At 40.0% G+C, this 18,838-nt stretch overlaps 1 protein-coding gene across 1 annotated transcript in view; it reads right to left on the bottom strand.

The window, feature by feature from the left end:
• Positions 1 to 18,838, bottom strand: part of CDH20 (cadherin 20, type 2) — a 74,380-nt gene that overhangs the window by 24,572 nt on the left and 30,970 nt on the right. Inside the window, exons 5-6 of the mRNA XM_006837532.1 lie at positions 18,540 to 18,727; positions 8,615 to 8,868 (exon numbers count right to left, since the gene is read on the bottom strand). Of these exons, the coding sequence (XP_006837595.1) occupies positions 8,615 to 8,868; positions 18,540 to 18,727 (442 nt within the window). The remainder of the gene's footprint in view (positions 1 to 8,614; positions 8,869 to 18,539; positions 18,728 to 18,838) is intronic.

The raw sequence follows: 18,838 nt of genomic DNA, 5'->3' as shown, positions 1-18,838 counted from the left end.
TATGGTTTGTTGAGTGTAAAACTGATCATCTTCCCTGGAAACCTTCACTCAATTAATAATAAAAACTTTAAAAAAGAAAACTACAAAAACTTTACAGAACAGAAAGCTTCACCTTTTCTTGGAGTGGCTGGTGGGTTTGAATTGCCAACCATGTAGTTAGCAATTCAGTGTTTGTCATACAGCGCCACCAGAATTCCTGAAATGCAGGATTGTTGTTGTTAACTGTCTTTGAGTTGGTTCTGATTCATAGTGACTGTGGATAGGGCTTCCAAGGCTATAAATCTTGTGGGCGCAGAAACCCTCATCTTCCTCTTGTGAAGCAGCTGGTGGGCTTGAGCCATTGACTTTATGGTTCACAGTCCAGTGCTTATCCTATGAAGCCACCACACTCCCTGAAACTACTGGATTTGTTTGTTAGATTCCAATTCATAGCAACCCTGTGAATAACACAGCGGAACACAGTCCGGCCTGGCACATCCTCACAACTGTCACTAAGCCTGAGCCCGTTACTGCTGCCACCGCCCCAGCCCATTCCTCTTTTTTGCTGACCTTCCACTTACCAAGCATGATGTCATTTTTCAGGGTCTGGTCCCTCCTGATAATAAATCCAAAGTATGAGAGCCGAAGTCTCGTCATCCTGGATCTTAAGGAATCCTCGGGCGGTACGTCTTCCAACTCACTTTTGTTTGTTCTTCTGTCATTCCATAGTACTGTCAATATTCTTCTCAAACACTGTAATTCAAATGCATCTGCATTTCTATGGTTTTCCTTATTCATTGTCCAACTTTCACATATGCATGTGAGACAATTGAAAATACTATTGTTTGGGTCAGATGCACCTTAGTCCTCAAATTGAGCACTTTGAAGAAGTCTTGTGCAGCAGATTTGCCTAATGCAATAGGCCATTTGATTTCCTGACGGCTGCTTCCATGAGTGTGGATTGTGGATCAGAGGAAAATGAAGTGTTTGACAACGTCAATCTGTTCTCTGTTTATCATGATGTTATTTATTGATCCAGTGGTGACGATTTTTGTTTTCTTTACATTGAGGTGCAATCCATACTGAAGTATCTATCATTAATAAGTATTTTAAGTTCTCTTTGCTTTCAACAAGCAAGGTTGTACGCTCTGCATATTTCAAGTTGTTAATGAGTCTTCCTCCAATCCTGATACCACATTCTTCTTCATATAATCCAGTTTATAGGATTATTTGCTCAGAATACAGATAGAATCCATATGGTGAAAGATTATAACCCTGGTGCACACCTTGCCTGATTTTAAACCACTCAGTATCCCCGTGTTCTGTTCAAACTATTACCTCTTGGTAGTTTTTTCTTCTTCTTCTTCTTTTTTTTTTTTACAGGTTCCTCATGAGCACAACCAAGTGTTCTGGACTACCCATTCTTAACAGTAGAAAGATGAGGCTTTCTGCTGCCTTGAAGATTTACAGCTTTGGAAACCCTATACAGGGTCACTATGAGTCAGAACTGACTTGATGACACTAAACAACACAACAACAACATTGTGCTCTTGGGCCCTGGGGTGTCACTGTAGGATAAGCACTGGACTGGTAATCACAAGGTTGACAGTTCCAACCCACAAGCTGCTCTTGGAAATCTTACATAGGGTCGCTGTGAGTTGGAGGCGAGTTTATGGCACACAACAACAACAATGTACTCTCACAAATTGTTTAGGCATTGGGGAGCATATAAGGAGCCTTTAAAGATTTTGTGGGAAATTTTCATTACGTTTCATTCCATTGTTCTACAAACATTTTTTTGGTAAACTTTTTATTGTGAATTGAATGACGGTTTACAGAGCAAATCATCAGTTTTATATTCAACAAACCATACACTTCATTTCATTTCAGTGACTGCAATCTCTCAGTGTATCCCATCATCCCACTTCCTCCTTGAGATGTCTTGTTCCCTTCCCATTCCTCCTCCTTTTCCAACCCTTCTGAGTTTTGTCCTTAGACAAGTGCTGACTTTTTGATCTTGAATGGTTGACCATTTCATAATGTGCAGACCTCAGTCTTACTATTGAGTATTTACTACTTGGCTGAAAATTGAGCTAGGAGGGTGAGTTCAAGTCCACAGCTGAAGGATGACCAAAGGCCATAGTTTCAGGTTCCACCAGTCTCTTTCTGAAAAGTAAGCCTGGCCTATTTTATAATTTTGAGTTTCATTTCACATCTTCTTCCACTCTACCCAGGATCTTCTACTCCAACCCCTTTCAGAACAGTTGGTGGTGGTGGAGACTGATGTTCACATGTTCCATTAGTCCACTGGATTAATTGCTTCCAAATATCTTTAGTTTTCGTCACTCTTCTTTCCATTGCATATATTGAGAACAGTAGTTGCACCTTAGATGGCTACTCATGAACCTTTTTTTTTTTTTTTAAACTTTTTATTGTGAATTGAGTGAAGGTTTGCAGAGCAGATCATCAGTTTTACATTCAACAAATGATAGACTTTGCTTCATTACAATGATTGCAACCCCTCCATGTACCATCAGCTAACAATTTTACCTCTATTTCCTTTAACTCTTGCACTCCTCCCTGTGTCTCCTGCTTCCTTCATATTTCCTTTGCCTCATCCCTCTTGTTATATGTATGTATATATATATATATATATATATATATGTATATATATATTGCCCGTCCTGTCACCTGTGTTAACATGTCTACCTTGTAGCCTGTGAATAATTCTCTCCCCTCCACTGCACACCCCAATCCCTGGTAACCATGATAGAATGTTTCATTTAGCAAGGAGATCTTTTCTTAATTTTTTACAGCATTGGTCTCATACAGTATTTGCTCTTTTGTGATCCACTGATTTCACTCAGAATGTCCTTCAGATTCATCCATGTTGTCAAGTATTTTGCAGATTCGATTTTCTTCGACATTGTGTGATATTCCATTGTGTGTATGCACCAATAACCATTCTTCTGCTGAGGGACCTTTAGGCTGTCTCCATTTCTTTGCTGTTGTGAATAGTGCACTTATGAGCTTTTAGGATCCCAGTTGCCACTCACCAAAGTCAGATGTAGAACATTGTCTTCATGAACTTTTGAATGTACCCCTATCTTAGTTTCAAAATTCTGTTTTAAAGCAGTAAGCAATTACATTCTGTATCTTAAAGTTGTTTACATTTGCCAAAATTGTTTAAATTGTATTTTGGCGGCAATAAGCCATTTCTTCAGTCTGATGCATTGTTTTTCAAACTGCAGTTTAGTGGGTTGTGAAGTCAATCTTGTGGGTCATGACTAGTGTTGAAAAAATGGAAAGAGTATTGGCTATATGTCTACCAGACTACCACATGCATTAAGGGTGAAAGAGTCCTGATGTGGGGCCATGGGATAAAGCTCTGGACCGTAAGGTTGGTTTACACGACAAGGTCGGTGGTTCTGACTCATAGCAACCCTATGTACGGTTTCCGAGGTTGTCAATCTTTGAGGGAGCAGAAAGTCTTATCTTTCTCCTGCAGAGCAGCTGATGGGCTTGAACTACTAACCTTATGGTTCACAGTCCAGTGCCTATCCTATAGGGCCAGTGCATTCTCTGCAGTATGTATGTATGTATGGTTGTTGTGAAGTACCGTCAAATTGGTTCCGATTCATAGTGACACTGTATAGGTCTTCAATGAGCGGCTGGTGAGTTTGAACCACTGACTTTGCGGTCCAACACGTTCTCCTGCAGTGCCACACCAAGAGTCCTATGTATGTATGTATGTTGTTGTTGTTGTTATGTGCCGTGGATTCGGTTCCGACTCATAGCGATCCTGTACAGGGTTTCTGAGGCTGTAAATCTTGACAGGAGCAGAAAGCCTCATCTTTCTCCCATGGAACAGCTGGTAGTTTTGAACTGCTGACCCTGAGGTTAGCAGCCCGATTCGTAACCACTACGCTACCAGAGCTCCGTATGTATGTATAGATATGTGTATATTTCTGCAACAATTTAGCATGACTGTTCTGAGAGTTACTAATTAAAGAGACAGGTGACTACTAAGGGTTAGGGAAATTGGAATCACTTTAGTTGTGACTCTGTAAGCGTTAGGAAATTTAAGGGAGCAAATGAATGCCTCTCTCTGCTTCTGACCCTGTTTCATGAACACTGTCTGCCAAGTACTGCTCTACATAATTTACAAATCCTGACTCATTTAGTCTCATTGCCACCCTATGAAGTAGGTACTCTAAATATCGCATTTTACAGGTGAAAAAAACCAAGGCATGGAAGGGTTAAGTCCCTTGCCCAAGGTTGCACATCTGAGAATGAAGCCAACTATGGCTTGAGGTTCCTGCTCCTACCAACCTCATCACACTGCCTGATTGCTACATGCTTTATGTTAGATTCCTTAAGGAACAAAAGAAAACTTTATGTATCTTTTTGAAGGTAAATTATATGATGATAACAAACAGTTGTTTTTTAAATAAAGAACACACACAAAGTTCACTTCAAATTAACTGGACTATTGTATTTTTTTCTAGATATGATTAATGATTTGGTTTTATATTTCCAGACTACGTCAAGAATTGAATTTCCTCTAGGCAAATGCATACAGATTAATGTTCACTAGTGGCTACTTGAAGTGGCTGGGAGGGGCAGTAGGGGGTTATGGCTAAGCAGTGTAGACTTTTTGTTAAGTGTGACGAACAACTTGAGAAAGGTGTAGTGGTAATTTTTACACATCATGAAGAATGTAGTCCGGGTACAAATTATACACATAAAGATGATTGAAGTGTTTTGTTACATATTTTTCACATTAAAAATAATTTTTAAAATGAGGTTAATTTTTCTCTTTGGGGAAAAAAAAATCAGTTTGCTTTGATGACCTCTTATTTCACTTAGCTCGCTTCACACGGATACCCTCTAATTTCAGTTAGCCCCCCACACGCAGATAGCTCAGCCATTTGGTCCACGAGACCTTAACCCAGGAAGCTGTTCCTACCTGATGGCAGCTCTCCAAAGTGTAGGCACAGGACTGAGGGAGAGGCAGCCCAGGATGAGCCAGATCTCCCCACTCGGCCCTCCAGCGCCATCATGAATGTCACAGATGGTGTGGGAAATGGAGCCTAGAAATAGCCAAGTGGCAAAGCCTGTGGCCGTGCTGCCTGGTGACACTGGGAGGGGGCACAGCGGGCCCTAAGCAGAGGTGCTGCACTCGGCAAGGGGAAGCCAGGCTTGAATTGAAGGGAGAATAGCCCCTTCCACTGCACTGAATGGGACATTGGGTCCAGTTTCAGGAGGCAGGCCAAATGAAATGTGCAGCCACAGATGGAAGATGAGGAGAGTGGGAGCCCCTGGTGAATTATGTCGGTTGTTTTCCTTTCCATAAATACAATTTCTCACCTACTCTGAGCAGAGCGGCAGAACATACTCATACAAGACTGCCTTAGGCGGACACTAACATGCTGGTTGGATTTCCTGCTTGTTTGTTTGGCTGGAGACATTATCTGAATTTGGGAGCGACTGGGAGGCAACATCACTATCTCCACATATACTCTGAGACTACATGGGAGGACAAGCTGTTTCCACACCAGGAAGAGCCCTGTGCAGTGGCCAAATGGCTTCGTTCCTGCTTGCCAGACATTCCTTGGGCATTTATTAAAAATGTAGGGAATCTAAGCACTGTATTTTTCATGCATATAAAACTAAGTCTAGGGAGTCCTGGTGTGGTCCTGTAGAATAAGCACAGGACTGCTCACCATCAGGTCGGCAGTTCAAATCCATCAGCTCTTCCTTGGAAACCCTATACAGGGTCGCTCTAAGTCGGAACCAACTCTAGGACAGTTAACAACAACATACCTAAATCTAGAGAGTTAGTTTGGATATACCAGTAAATGATTTATACCCTAAAAACACCATAATGTTACTAGGAACATTTAAAACTTCTAAGAGTCTAGTCAGGCTGCGAACCTCAACGTCAACAGTTCAAAACTACCAGCTCTCCCATGGGAGAAAGATGAGGCTTTCTGCTCCTATAAAGATTTACAGCCTTGGAAACCCTATACAGGGTTGATATGAGTTGGAACGGACTCCATGGTACATCACCACCACTACCACCACCACCAAGAGTCTTTAAAAAAAAACAAAACACCTGTCAAAGGGCCTTCATCTATAACATGTTGTGTTTGTAGTCCAAGGACTATTTCCCGGTGCTGTGGGATCAGTACAAAGGAGCAGGGATCTTATACTTTTCCATGCGAAGGCTTGTTCTTTGCAGAAACGCAGAATGACATTGCCCCCAGTTCTGGAAACCGGAGTTCTACTTTGTGTCCCATGCCTGAGCCCTTGTCATCTCCCCTCCATCTTGTGGCTGCTGTCTTGTCCTTGCCAGTTCATCTCTCAGAATCTAGAGTCCTGCTCCAGCATATGCCCGGTGGACACTGCCTGTTCCTACTCAGAATTCCTCCTGCCTAGGATCTGCTGGGATCCAGTATGGGCCTTGCTGATGTTAACAGCGGGGCTGGCTCATTAGGGGTGATTATCTGACCATCCTGTGCAGCATTTGGCTCCATGTCAGGGGTAGATCTAGACCTCCTGATCTTTCCCTCTCAGGCTTAGAAATGTCCTCAGGTGGAGATGATAAGTCCTGAAGAGTACGTGTGTGTATTTCCTGACTGTTCGGTATCTTCTGTTTGTTTTGTCGTTCAGCTGGTGACTCCAGTGATTCCCTTGTAGGAAGATGTGTCCATGTGGCCACTGAACATGTTAGAAATGGGCTCTGATAGCTTTCAAGCGTGCGCTCGTTTTATTTCAAGCAGTTTTCTCCCATAAAGGTTTGCTCTCTAAAGTTTTCCTCTTAGCTTATCCTCTGATATAAATAAATTAATGAATTGATCTGAAAATATACATATTTCTTGGTTTCTGAAAAATATAAATTTGTAATAGAATCAGCTTCATATTTATTGTGGTGGGTTTGGAAATACTAGAGCTGCTTCCTGTCTGATTTGACATGGACAAAGCTTAAAGTTGACTCATAATTGAAAACTCATAATTGAAAGATTAGTTGTCTGCTAAGAACCAAATATCCATATTCACACAAAATAATTTTAGCCATTTTAATGCCTGAAACATAAAATGTTTACTAGTCTGTTAGAGAAAGCAGGTTTCCCTGTAGGATGGAAATTCCCTGGAGAGCACCATCTTTGTTAAAATGCAAAAGCACATTTTCATTAAATGCAAAACAGCACCAGGTGAGGGAAGTAGCCAGTTGACAGAAAAAAACATTTGAAAAATTGGGGTGTGTTTAAAATGTGTGATCTGCACTGAAGTCCTGGCTTCATTTTACTGTGTGGCTTTCAACAATTAATGTGACAGATGATCTCAAATGGCCTTGGAAGCCTGATCTTTTGTGTCAAGCTTCAGAGGCTTGGCAGTAGCTCTGGAAGGTTGAAGTGTCAACCTGTTCACCAGCTGTTCACACTTCGGATCCAGGGTTGATGGGAAATGGCCTTACTTGCAAGAAACAGTTCTCCTTCCCTTATTGAGGGGGGAAACATCTTGACTGGAATCTTTAGGCTCAAAATATACTTTGGAGTGATAGATATGGAATATATATGTGAGATCACAATACAAAACCCCCTCTGGCCAGTTTACCTGGAGTCAAAGTCATTGACACCAGGAGTAGTTTCTAGATCACCTTCTCCATGTGGTGTGGTCAAATTATTTTGCCCCATTAAAAAAAAAAAAAAGAAAAAAAAAAAAGTCAAAGGTTCATAAAAGTTGAAAGAAGACACAACACATTTCCAGGTGAGGTTGGTTCCTGCCACTTTAGGTTCCTCACTATTGTCATTAAGTAAGCGCCACTGAGTTGGTTCCAACCCATGATGACCCTGAATAGGGTTTCCAAGGCTGTATGTCTTCACAGGAGCAGAAAACCTCATCTTTCTCCTGCGAAGCGGCTAGTGAGCTCGAACTACTAATCTTGTGGCTCACAACCCAGTGCTTATCCTTACACCAAGATTCAATCATTTTGAATGTTTTGACCTTTATGTGTGTGGTTATGCATTATCTAGAGTGGTGGTTTAGGAGCTCAGGGGCTCTGTAGGATGAACATTGGACTGTGAACCCCAAGGTTGGCAGTTCGAGTCCACCAGCAGCTCCTCTGGAAAAGGATGAGGTTTTCTGCTCCCACAAAGATGCACAGCCTCAGAAACCCCAGATAGGGTCATTATGAATTCGAACTGATGCAATGACACCCCCTCCAAGGACACGTGGACTATCTGGGGATGTTTTAACTCGTCAGAACTCAGAGAGTATTATTGATATTCAGTGGGTAGAAGTCAGAGAATACTGCAGAATGTCCTGCACTGTAGAGGACAACCCTGTGACAAAGGATTTCCCAGCCCAACACGTCAATAGTACTATTGTAGAAAACCAAAGTGTGTGTGTGCGTTTTGTGTGTGCATTTTGATGAACCAATTGAAAGTGAGTTGTAGGCATAAGAACATTGCTAAATAACATGGCAAGGCTATGAAACAGTGCCAAGGAAAAGGCGCATAGGCAAAGATGGGAGAGAGAAAGAAGACAGAAAGGGAAAAAGTGGCGGCTTTTCTCCTTTATGTATAACAGAAGGGAAGATACAAGGAAAAGGAGAAATCTGCAAAAAAACCTGATTGAATTGTTGGTCACATCTGGGTCCTTGGCAGCAATGATCTGTATGGTGGTTCCAATGGCCACGTCCTCAGGTACCTCCACAAAATAAAAGCCAGGCTCAAACACGGGGGGCTCATCCACGTCTTCCACGCTGATGTGTACCGTCGTCGTGTCCTGAAATGGGCCCAGGTTCAGAAAACGCATCTCCAGGTGAGGGTTGGAGCCTTCCACTTTTAAGGTGTAGCTTTTCTTGCTTTCAAAACTCAGGGGCTGGAAAGTAATAGAGCAAAACGGATTAGCCACCAGCAGCTATGTGAAGCTTCTAGTGGATGGGCAATAGTGATGGCTGATCAGAAGATTTTTGAATTCATTAACATGATAGGAAAGAGGTAAGGGAAAACACCAAAGGCAATTTTTCTCTTGTTCCAGAGTTTTGGTTTCAATGTCAGTTTCAATGCTTTGGAAAAGGAACCTTAGGAAGACACTAGATGCTTGAGAGCTAGTTAGGAAATCCAGTTTGATGTATAAAAAGTCATCGCACTTTGGCATTATTGGCTTCAACGTATCTATTTTTAAATCAACATGGCAGGAGCCTCTTTAGTCCATATCCTGGCTTCCCTTAGGCTGTCCTAGTTTTAAAACTGAAAATTTTATGTCGTTAAAAAACTTGGTTACTTCAAGCAAAGTGGCAGTTGGAGTCTTTATCTTTAGAAATGCTTGAACATTTGAAAAGATGTCACGATCATGATCCCACCTGAATTTAGAGACCACTTGAAGAAGAGACTTGACACATTGAACATTATGACAAAAGACCAGATAAATTGTGGGATGATGGTAACGACATCATACATGAAAAACCAAAGGGCATTAAAAAGACAGGAGAGAAAGGCCAGAATGGTTGTCAGAAGAGATTCTGAAACTTGTTCTTGAATGTAGAGCAGCTAAAAAGAATGGCAGAAAAGATGGTGTAAAAGAGTTAGAAGATTTCAAAGGGTGACTTGAAAAGACACAGGAAGCTGTTAGAACGAAATGTGCAAAGACCTGGAGTTAGAAAACCAAAAAGGATGAACATGCTCAACATTTCTCAAACTGAAAGAACTGAGGAAAATAATTCAATCTTTTAGTTGAAATATTGAAGGATTCTATAGGCAAAATATTGAATGGCAAAGGATGATGAATACACAGAGACACTGTACCAAAAATAATTGGTCGGTGGTCAATCCTTTAAGGATGAAACATATGATCAAAACCTATGAAACTGGAGGAAGGAGTTAGATGCACGAAAGGTATTGGCAAAAACAAGGCTCTAGGTATTGATGGAATACCAAATGAGATGTTTCAACAAATGGATACAATGCTGGAAGCACTGGTTTGTCTATGCCAAGACATTTGGAAGATAGCTACCTGGTTATCTGACTGGAAGAGGTCCATATTCATTCCCATCCCAAAGAAAGTTGACCCAACACAATGCAATGTGGAAATTATCAAACAATATCATTAATATCACATGCAAGTAAAATTATGATGAATATAATTAAAACACGATTGCTTGAATGTGTCTATAAGAAATGGCCAGAAATTCAAGCTAGATTCATGACAGAACATGGAAAGAGGGAGATCATTGCTGATGTCAGCCAGGTCTTGGCTGAAAGCAGAGAATACCAGAAAGAAGGTTTACCTAAGTTTATTGATTATGCAGAGCATTTGACTGCATGGATCACAACAAATTATGGATAATGTTATGAAAAATGAAAATTCTAGGACACTTAATTGTGCTCCTGCAGACCTGTACATAGTCCATGAGGCAATTGTTTGAACAAAACCAGGATAGACTGTGTGGTTTAGAATTGGGTAAGGTGTGCATCAGGGTTGTATCCTTTCATCATACTTACTCAACTTGTATGCTGAGGAAATAATCTGAGAAGATAAACTATATGAAGAACAATGCAGCATCAGGATTGGAGGAAGACTCACTAACAACCTGCTATGTGCAGGTGACATAACCTTGCCTGTTGAAAGTGAAGAGTATTTGAAGCACTTACTGATGAAGATCAAAGACTACAACCTTCAGTATTGATTACACCTCAGTGATGAGAAAACAAAAATCCTCACAATTAGACCAATAAGCAACATCATAAATGGAGAAAAGATTGAAGTTGTCAAGGGTTTCCGTCTACTTGGGTTTATAGTTCACATCCAAGGAGGCAGCAGTCAAGAATCAAATGACACATTTCACTGGGCAAATCTGCTGCATAAGATCTCTTTAAAGTGTTGAAGAGCAAAGATACCACTTTGAAGACTAAGTTAACCTGACTCAAGCCATGGTATTTCAGTCACCGCATATGCATGTGAAAGCTGGACAGTGGATAAGGAAGACTGAAGAAGAATTGATGCCCTTGATTTATGGTGTTCATGAAGAATATACCATGGACTTTCAGGAGAATGTATAAATCTGTCTTAGAAGAAAGAAGGATAGCTGGAATGCACATTAGACGTGAGGATAGTGGGACTTTGTCTCTTTTTCCCTAGACATGACATCAGCAAAGATCAGTCCCTGGAGAAGGAGGACACTCAATGAGATAGATGGACACAATGGGTGTGGCATTGGTTTCAAAGATAGCAACGGTTCTGAGGATGGCTGAGCACCAGGCAATGTTTCATTCTGTGTACATAGGATCCTTATGAGTAGGCACCCTCTCAGTGTCACTTACCAACGGCACATTTCTGTTCCAGAATATCCATGTAATTTTCCCTGTACTTAAAGGCAAAATGTAGCTATGTCTTCCCTTATCTCATATTCTGTCTCTGGAAATTCTTCTCTTTCTTTGAATTGTTTCTGTATCAGCAAATGTCCTTGCCATGTTATTTAGAAGTGAATTGTCAATTGTGCCTGTTTTCTTCCTTAAAGACAGTTTCTTCTGAAAGTCAAAAGCAGTAGGGATACTTTCCAAAGAACTATCGTAGCTCTAGTAGTGTAGTGGTTACGAGTCAGGTTGCTGATCTCAAGGTCCGCAGTTCAACACTACCAGCCGTTCCTCAGGAGAAAGATGAGGCTTTATGTATCCATAAAGATTTATAGCCTCAGAAACCCTATTCAGGGTCGCTGTGAGTCCACGGCACATAACCACCACCACCATCAGAGCACATCATCAGCCTTTTCAAGGCAATGTGACAGATGAGAATTTTGGATATGTAAGTTTTATCAGAAATGATTTAAGAACCTAATTCAACACCCCATTTTACAAATGAAGAAATGGAAACCCAAACATCCCAGAAGACTTGCCTAAGCTTCATGGCTATGTAGTATCTGAGTTGGAACACTGGTTTGGATTGTTTAATGCCTAATCCAGGGTTCTTCCCCAAAACTTCAATTTTGTCTAAAACTCCATCATAAAATATGGTTTGTTGGCTGTTTCCTTTTTGTCCCATCTTTACCTTCCGAATGTTTTCTTTCAAAATAAATGTGGCACTTCAGGGAAGAAAGTGAATGTAAGTGCTGTTTTTTTAAAGAATAATTCATTTTTTAAAAGCTGACCAAAATATTTAAATGCTTGATACAACAATTACTTCAAAACATTCTCAATAATGAAAAAAAGAAACGAAGTCCTATAAAGTCCTTACCGCGGATAACAAAGCAATTACCTTAAAGCTGAAAGGTCACATGTCAACAATTTTTTTCACTGAAATGTAATTCACTCAAGTCTTTTTCTTTTGTCATGAATATGCTGAATATCATATTATCAAGGATGACTTCAACTACGTTGTTGTTGTTAGGTGCCATGGAGTCGGTACCGACCCATAGCGACCTTATGCACAGCAGAACGAAACACTGGGCCAACCTCACTATTGTTGCCATGCTTGAGTCCATCGATGCTGCCACTTGGCCAATCCATCTCGTTGGGGGTCTTCCTCTTTTCCTCTGACCCTCCACCTTACCAAACATGATATCCTTCTCCAGCGACTGGTCCCTCCTGACAATATGTCCAAAGTATGAGAGATGAAGTTTGGTCATCTTGGCCTCTAAGGAGCACTCTGGCTGCACTTCTTCCAAAACGGATCTATTGGATCAACTATAGCTTTTATTTAATGGGAATTACAAATATTTATTTTTGCGTAGGTCCCCCTCCAAACTTCAGAACAAGACTTAGTTACAATGAATAGTATGAAAGCTTTTCAAGGTGAATACTAGCAGGTAATGGCTTGAGTGGTAATAGATACAGATTCTGTTATTATAGTTCAATGATTCTAAGATGCATAGTTTTTTTTTGACATCTTGAAAATAGGGTTGCTCCTCTAATGGATGACAGTTTACAGTTGTTATAGGGCAACAAGAGATTGGATGTCATTGTCACTGCCTGTGCAAGCCAGACTTGGTCAAAGCTGTTCATGTATTGTTGTATTTAGTTGGTGTCTGCATGTGTTGAATTCTAAAATGTCTTCAAAAATATTGTACTATGATTTGGCATTGAAACAAAAGTTGTTATTTAGGCAGAATGGCATGGGAAGAACAGCAGGGGGTAAATCTAATATTAGTGAAGCAAACAGGCCCTACCGTGTCTATAAGAGCTTTCAAAAATGGCAAACTAAGAAATAAGAAAGCACTGTATCATTTAAATTGACAAGTTGCTTTTAAAAAATGGTTGTTATTGTTAAGTGCTGTCGGGTCGGTTCCTACTGTTAACAACCGTGTTAAGGGTTTCTAAAGGTGGGTTTAAACTGTTGACTTTGTGGTTAGCTGTCCAGTGCTCATCCTAACATAATATTAAAAAGGTGGGGTTAGCAATTCATGGCATCTTAGATTTGATGAAACATGGAATTTTTGCTCTTAGTGTCTGCTTTGTCTCAGAGGAAATGCAGTCTCTTCATTGGGCTCACTGTGTGATGTAAGACAGAAGATTGGATTTGGCCTAGCATCCTTTTCATGGTCAAATAAAGAACATTTTGAAAATTATATGTTTCAAGTGTTTATGTTAAGAGACTGGAAATCAACTAACTGATTACTTAAAAGCAAAAAAACAAGCCAAGGTGCTGGGTAATAATCGATGTGGTTTTATGATGACCTGGCTCTATCCATTCACATTAATGTCTATTTTTGAAAACATATGTGCTTTATAGACAAATAATAGGCCTTAGGGAGATCAATTAAAAGCAGAACTTTTGTTTCAATTTTATTTAACATTATTAGTGACCAACTGGGAAGATGGGTGTGGATTGGCATCTGGGTAAATATTATTCTAAAAGTATAGATTGAGTAATCAGTAGCTTCTAAAATATTGATTAGATGTGACTTTTCCACCCACCCAATTTACTGACCGCTTCCTTAATTCTATTTCCTGGAACCTCATACATTGAGAAGAGAATTCAAAATAACCTTGGCAAATTGATATATGTTTTGATTAAATATGTATATAATTTTAGTAATGAAAAAGTGTCCATCTTACGAGATATGGTCTTCTCTCTAGGTAATGGAGCTGGAGAAAAGACATTTTCAGGTTCTTTCAGATGCAAAGTTATAATCATTGAAAAAAAGAAGTGTCTTATAGCATAAGTGATATGATAATTTGATCTAAGTTAATATGATTATCTTATATCAAGTATTTAGAATAATCTAATATGTATTATTGTAAGATAAAAAATAAAACTTAAATATTGGTAATCTAAAAAGTTCCTTTTCTGTTTACTTAATTTTTTTATTAGGATTTTTGCATGGGAGAAACTGTAATTTCCCACAACTTTCAGTATTTACCGTATTACCGTTACTAGTCATGGTCAGAGATGTCCCATTAATCATTAACTTGTGAGGCATGTCCCATAGTGGACAAGTGTTCTTAATTCTGTGTTATACACCAAATTGGCATCATTATTTTTAGTCACTTTTTATAAACCTACAAATGTTATTGGAGTCCTGGTGTGGCAGTATACTATAATGCACTGGACTGCAAGATCGGTTTGAACCACAAGGTTAAAATTCACCAGCTGCTCCTTGGAAACCCTGTAACAGGGTTGCTATGAGTTGGAACCAACTTGATGGCACCTAACAACAACAACAAGAAAATGTTATTAATTCTCAAAGAGTGTGAATAAAATAAGAAATTGCAATATTTAAATTGCTTATAGATTTATTTGATGAATCAGCACTTAATCTCAGCATGTTGCATGGTTTTGGGCTGATTGTGTGCTGTTGTAAAGATTTCCAGTTGGTGGAATACTAAATATACTCTTCTTTCATTGCACTATATTTGATTCCACCTTAAATAAATTCCGGACAAACATGTGAACTCTTCTCTTTTTCCATTTTATAGCAGTGTGAATTCAGTTCTATGAAACAGCATAAAGTTATTATAAACACTCATCAGTTTGCACTACATTCTCAGTTTTGGCTGTGTTGTTTTTGTCAAGGTCATTGATGACCTCCATTATCCTAGGGCCAATGGTCAATTTTCAGAGTCCTGGCGGGGTACTGTAGGATAAGCACTAGACTGCAAGGTAGGTTTGAACAACCAAGTCAGCAGTTCGAACTCACCAGCTGCTACTTGGAATGAGTTGCAACAGACTTGAAGACACTTAACAGCAAAAACAACACGGTCAACTTTCAGGATTCGTATTTGACCTTGAGGTGTATTCATCGCAGGGAATCGCTCTGTTCACGGCTCCCAGGGCACCACCCTTTCTTGAGCTTTCTCTTACCTCCCTGGTCTTGCCTTCTCGGTTGATTTTCTTCTCCTTGACCTCTTAATGTCACGGTGCCTCCAGGCTCATTTCACTGCCCTCTTCCCTATGTGTATTACTGTCTAGGGACTTCATTCAGATTCATAATAAGCATCTATGCTTATTACACCCAAATTACTACACCCAAAATTTAGCCCAGAGCTCTTCTTCAGACTCCTATATCCAACTGCCATTACACATCACCATTTGCGTGTCTAATAAATATTAAAAATGTAGTGTTTCCATTTGCCACCATACCATCTGCTTGACTTGTTTCTGTTGATGATGACTCCAATTTTCTTGTTGCTTTGTTACCTCCTGTCTTTCTTCCATATCCCTATCCAGTCCTTTACGAGATCCTCCTGACTCTACAGGATATATTGCAAGACACATCCAGACTCCTGCCATTTCTCACTACCTCCATTCCTACCACCCAATGGCAAAGGCACAATCATTTCTTACCTGCATGGTTGGAATAGCCTTCCCGATGGTTTCCCTGCTTCCACCCTTGCCCCAATATGCTTTTTCTCAACATAGCCTACAAAACAGTTATTGTAAAATGAAAGTCTTGCCATGCTACTTATCTGTTAAAAAAACTCACGACTTTAGTGGTTCCCCACTTTACTCAAAGTAAAAACCAATGTCTTACATCAACCTGTAAAGTGCTGCCTTGTTCCTTTTCTCACCTTTTCTACTAGTTTCTGCTCCACTTAACTTTATCAGCTTCCTTAATGTTCTTGAAATGCACCAGGCTTGTTCCTACCTCAGGGCTTTGGCACTGAATGTTCCCATTGTCTGGAACACTCTTTGCGATATCTCCTGGGCTCATTCGTACAGCTCCAGGCTGCCATGTGCAGTTCTCAGCAAAAGTCATGTAAAGGCTTACCCAGAAACAAGGCTCAGAAGACAGGAAGGGACAAGGATTAAGGATGAATGGAAACAGGGAACTCATAGAGCAAGTGGAGAGAGTACCATTACCTTGAAGGCATGTTACCAATGTCACAAAACAAAACGTGTATAAATTGTTGAATGGAAAACTAATTTGCTCTATAAACATTTACCCAAGCTATAATAAAATAAAATCTAAAATAAATGAAAAAGAAAAGAAAGGGTATTTACAAGACACCTCCGAGGACTGTGCATTGCCAACCTGGCCACCTCCATGTAGTGACACTCTGCATTTACAGTAAGTCTTTGAATAAATAAATGTCACTTCTCTGTGAGGCTGTCCCAACCACTCAACTGAAATCAGAAGTCACCTTAGCTCCTGATCTTGTGTATTTTCTTCTGCCTTAGAGTCCGTATCATCTTTTAATGCACCACTTTCTTGATTTGTTTTGTCTTTCCATCACTAGAATGTAAGATCCATGAGGGCAGAGACATTTAACTGTTTTATTTCTCTCTATATTTCAAGCAAAGGGGCCCTGGTGGTATTGTGGGATAAGCATTAGATTAATAACTACAAGGTTGGCAGTTCAAACCCACCCGCTGCTTCACAGAAGAGAGATGAGGCTTTCTGCTCCTGTAAAGATTTACAGTCTTGGAGACCCTGTACAGGGTCACTATGAGTCAGAATTGACTTGATGGTAGAGCATTTTATTTTCAATGGCTGGCACATATTGACACTTGATAAATATTTTTTGAATCATTTAAGATCTATTAGATGTGTTCAAAATAGAAAAGAAGGAATATTAAATTAATGAATTTTTGAGCTAATATAGCTCAGCAGTAACACGATTTGCTGTTGTTGTTAGGTACCATTGAGTCAGTACTGACCATAGTGACCTTATGCACAACAGAACGAAAACACTGCCCAGTTCTGTTAATCTTATAATCTTTGATAGCCTTGAGTCCATCGCTGCTGCCACTGTGTCAGTCCATATCACTGTGGATATTCCTGTTTTTCACTGACCCTCCACTTTACCAAGCATGATATCCTCCTCCAGGGACTGGTCCTTCCTGACAATATGTCCTAAGTATGAGAGATGAAGTCTGGCCATCATGGCTTCTAAGGAGCACTCTGGCTGTACTTCTTCCAATACAGATTTGTTTGTTCTTCTGGTGTTCCATGGTACTTCTAATATTCTCCTCCAACACTGTAACTCAAATGCATCAATTCTTTCATGGTCTTCCTTATTCATTGTCCCACTTTCACATGCATATGGGGCTATTGAAAATACCATGGTTTAGTTCTTAACTTGACATCTTTGTTCTTGAGCACTTTAAGGAGGTCTTTTGTCATAGATTTGCCTAATGCAATACATTGTTTGATTTCTTAACTGCTGCTTCCATGAGTGTAGATGGTTGATCTGAGCAAACGAAGTCTTTGACAACTTCAATCATTTCTCCATTTATATGGATATTATTTATTGGCCCATTGGTGAGGATTTTTGTTTCCTTGACATTGAGGTGCAACCAATACCGAACACTATGGTCTTTGTCTTCATCAGTAAGTATTGTAAGTCCTCTTCACTTTCAGCATTCAAGGTTATATCATCTACATATCGTAGGTTGTTAATGTGTCTTCTTCCAATTAAAACAATCCAGCTTTGGTATCCCCATATGTGCGTTATGTCACACAGGGACTCGCTAGCTTGTGTTCAGAAGACCTGGCCCTTATAGGATTCACAGGGGCTGAAGGGTCAGCAGTCACTCAGTAGCTATTTCGGATCATGATGTGCATTTATGGATCTTCAAGTGGCAGTTAAAGAAAGTTACTTACACATTTGCTATATTTTTGGTGCTGTGGGTTAATGTGCCAGACTGCAGAGCCATTTGAACTGCAAGGCTGGCGATTCAAGCTCACCAGCTGCTCCTTGGAAACCCTATACAGTGTTGCTATGGATCAGAATTGACTCAACAGCACTTGACAACAAAGTAAAAAACAAAACAAAACAAAACGGGAGCTATTCAAGTGCCAATATTTATCAAGTCATTAGCCTTATTAGAGAAATAAGCCACAACAGTTTTTAAAAGTGGCCAAACAGCTAGGAGAAATGACATGTTTATAATATATTTTCATCATAACTTGGGACCCTTTCTGTAAAAGATGGCACAACTGGTATTCTCAATGTAAGCAAATGAGGTTGTTTTTTTTTTTTTTTTTTTTAATAATAAGAAAGAGGATCCTAAGATTTGAATCAGCCCATATAATCAGTCCAATAGTTCATTTCAGCATTTCCTATACATTCAAAGAATCTGTTAAAATGAGTTGGAAAGAAGAGTTGGACTACCTTCTTCACAGTTATGATGCCGACTTGGAAATTGGGATCCGTGTGAATGTCAAAGGAGTCCGCACCATCTCCGTCCACAATAGTGTACTTCATTTCTGCATTGATTCCTTCATCCAAGTCCTTGGCAAACACTCTCCCCACAGTGGAGCTAATCGGGGCAGATTCCAACACACTCATCTGATAATGCTCTGTGAAGAAAGGGAAGAATAGGGTTCTCGGTCATCTGTCCATAGAAAACATGCCCTGACATTCTCCATATTTTATCAGACATGCTCTGCAAAGCATTGTTTTCCCAGATC

This window comes from Chrysochloris asiatica, unplaced genomic scaffold (assembly GCF_000296735.1).
Source record: "Chrysochloris asiatica unplaced genomic scaffold, ChrAsi1.0 scaffold00021, whole genome shotgun sequence".
In the NCBI taxonomy this organism is placed as follows: Eukaryota; Metazoa; Chordata; class Mammalia; order Afrosoricida; family Chrysochloridae; genus Chrysochloris; species Chrysochloris asiatica.
The sequence above is the reverse complement of the archived record's forward strand: the minus strand, read 5'-3'. Positions and strand labels throughout refer to the sequence as shown.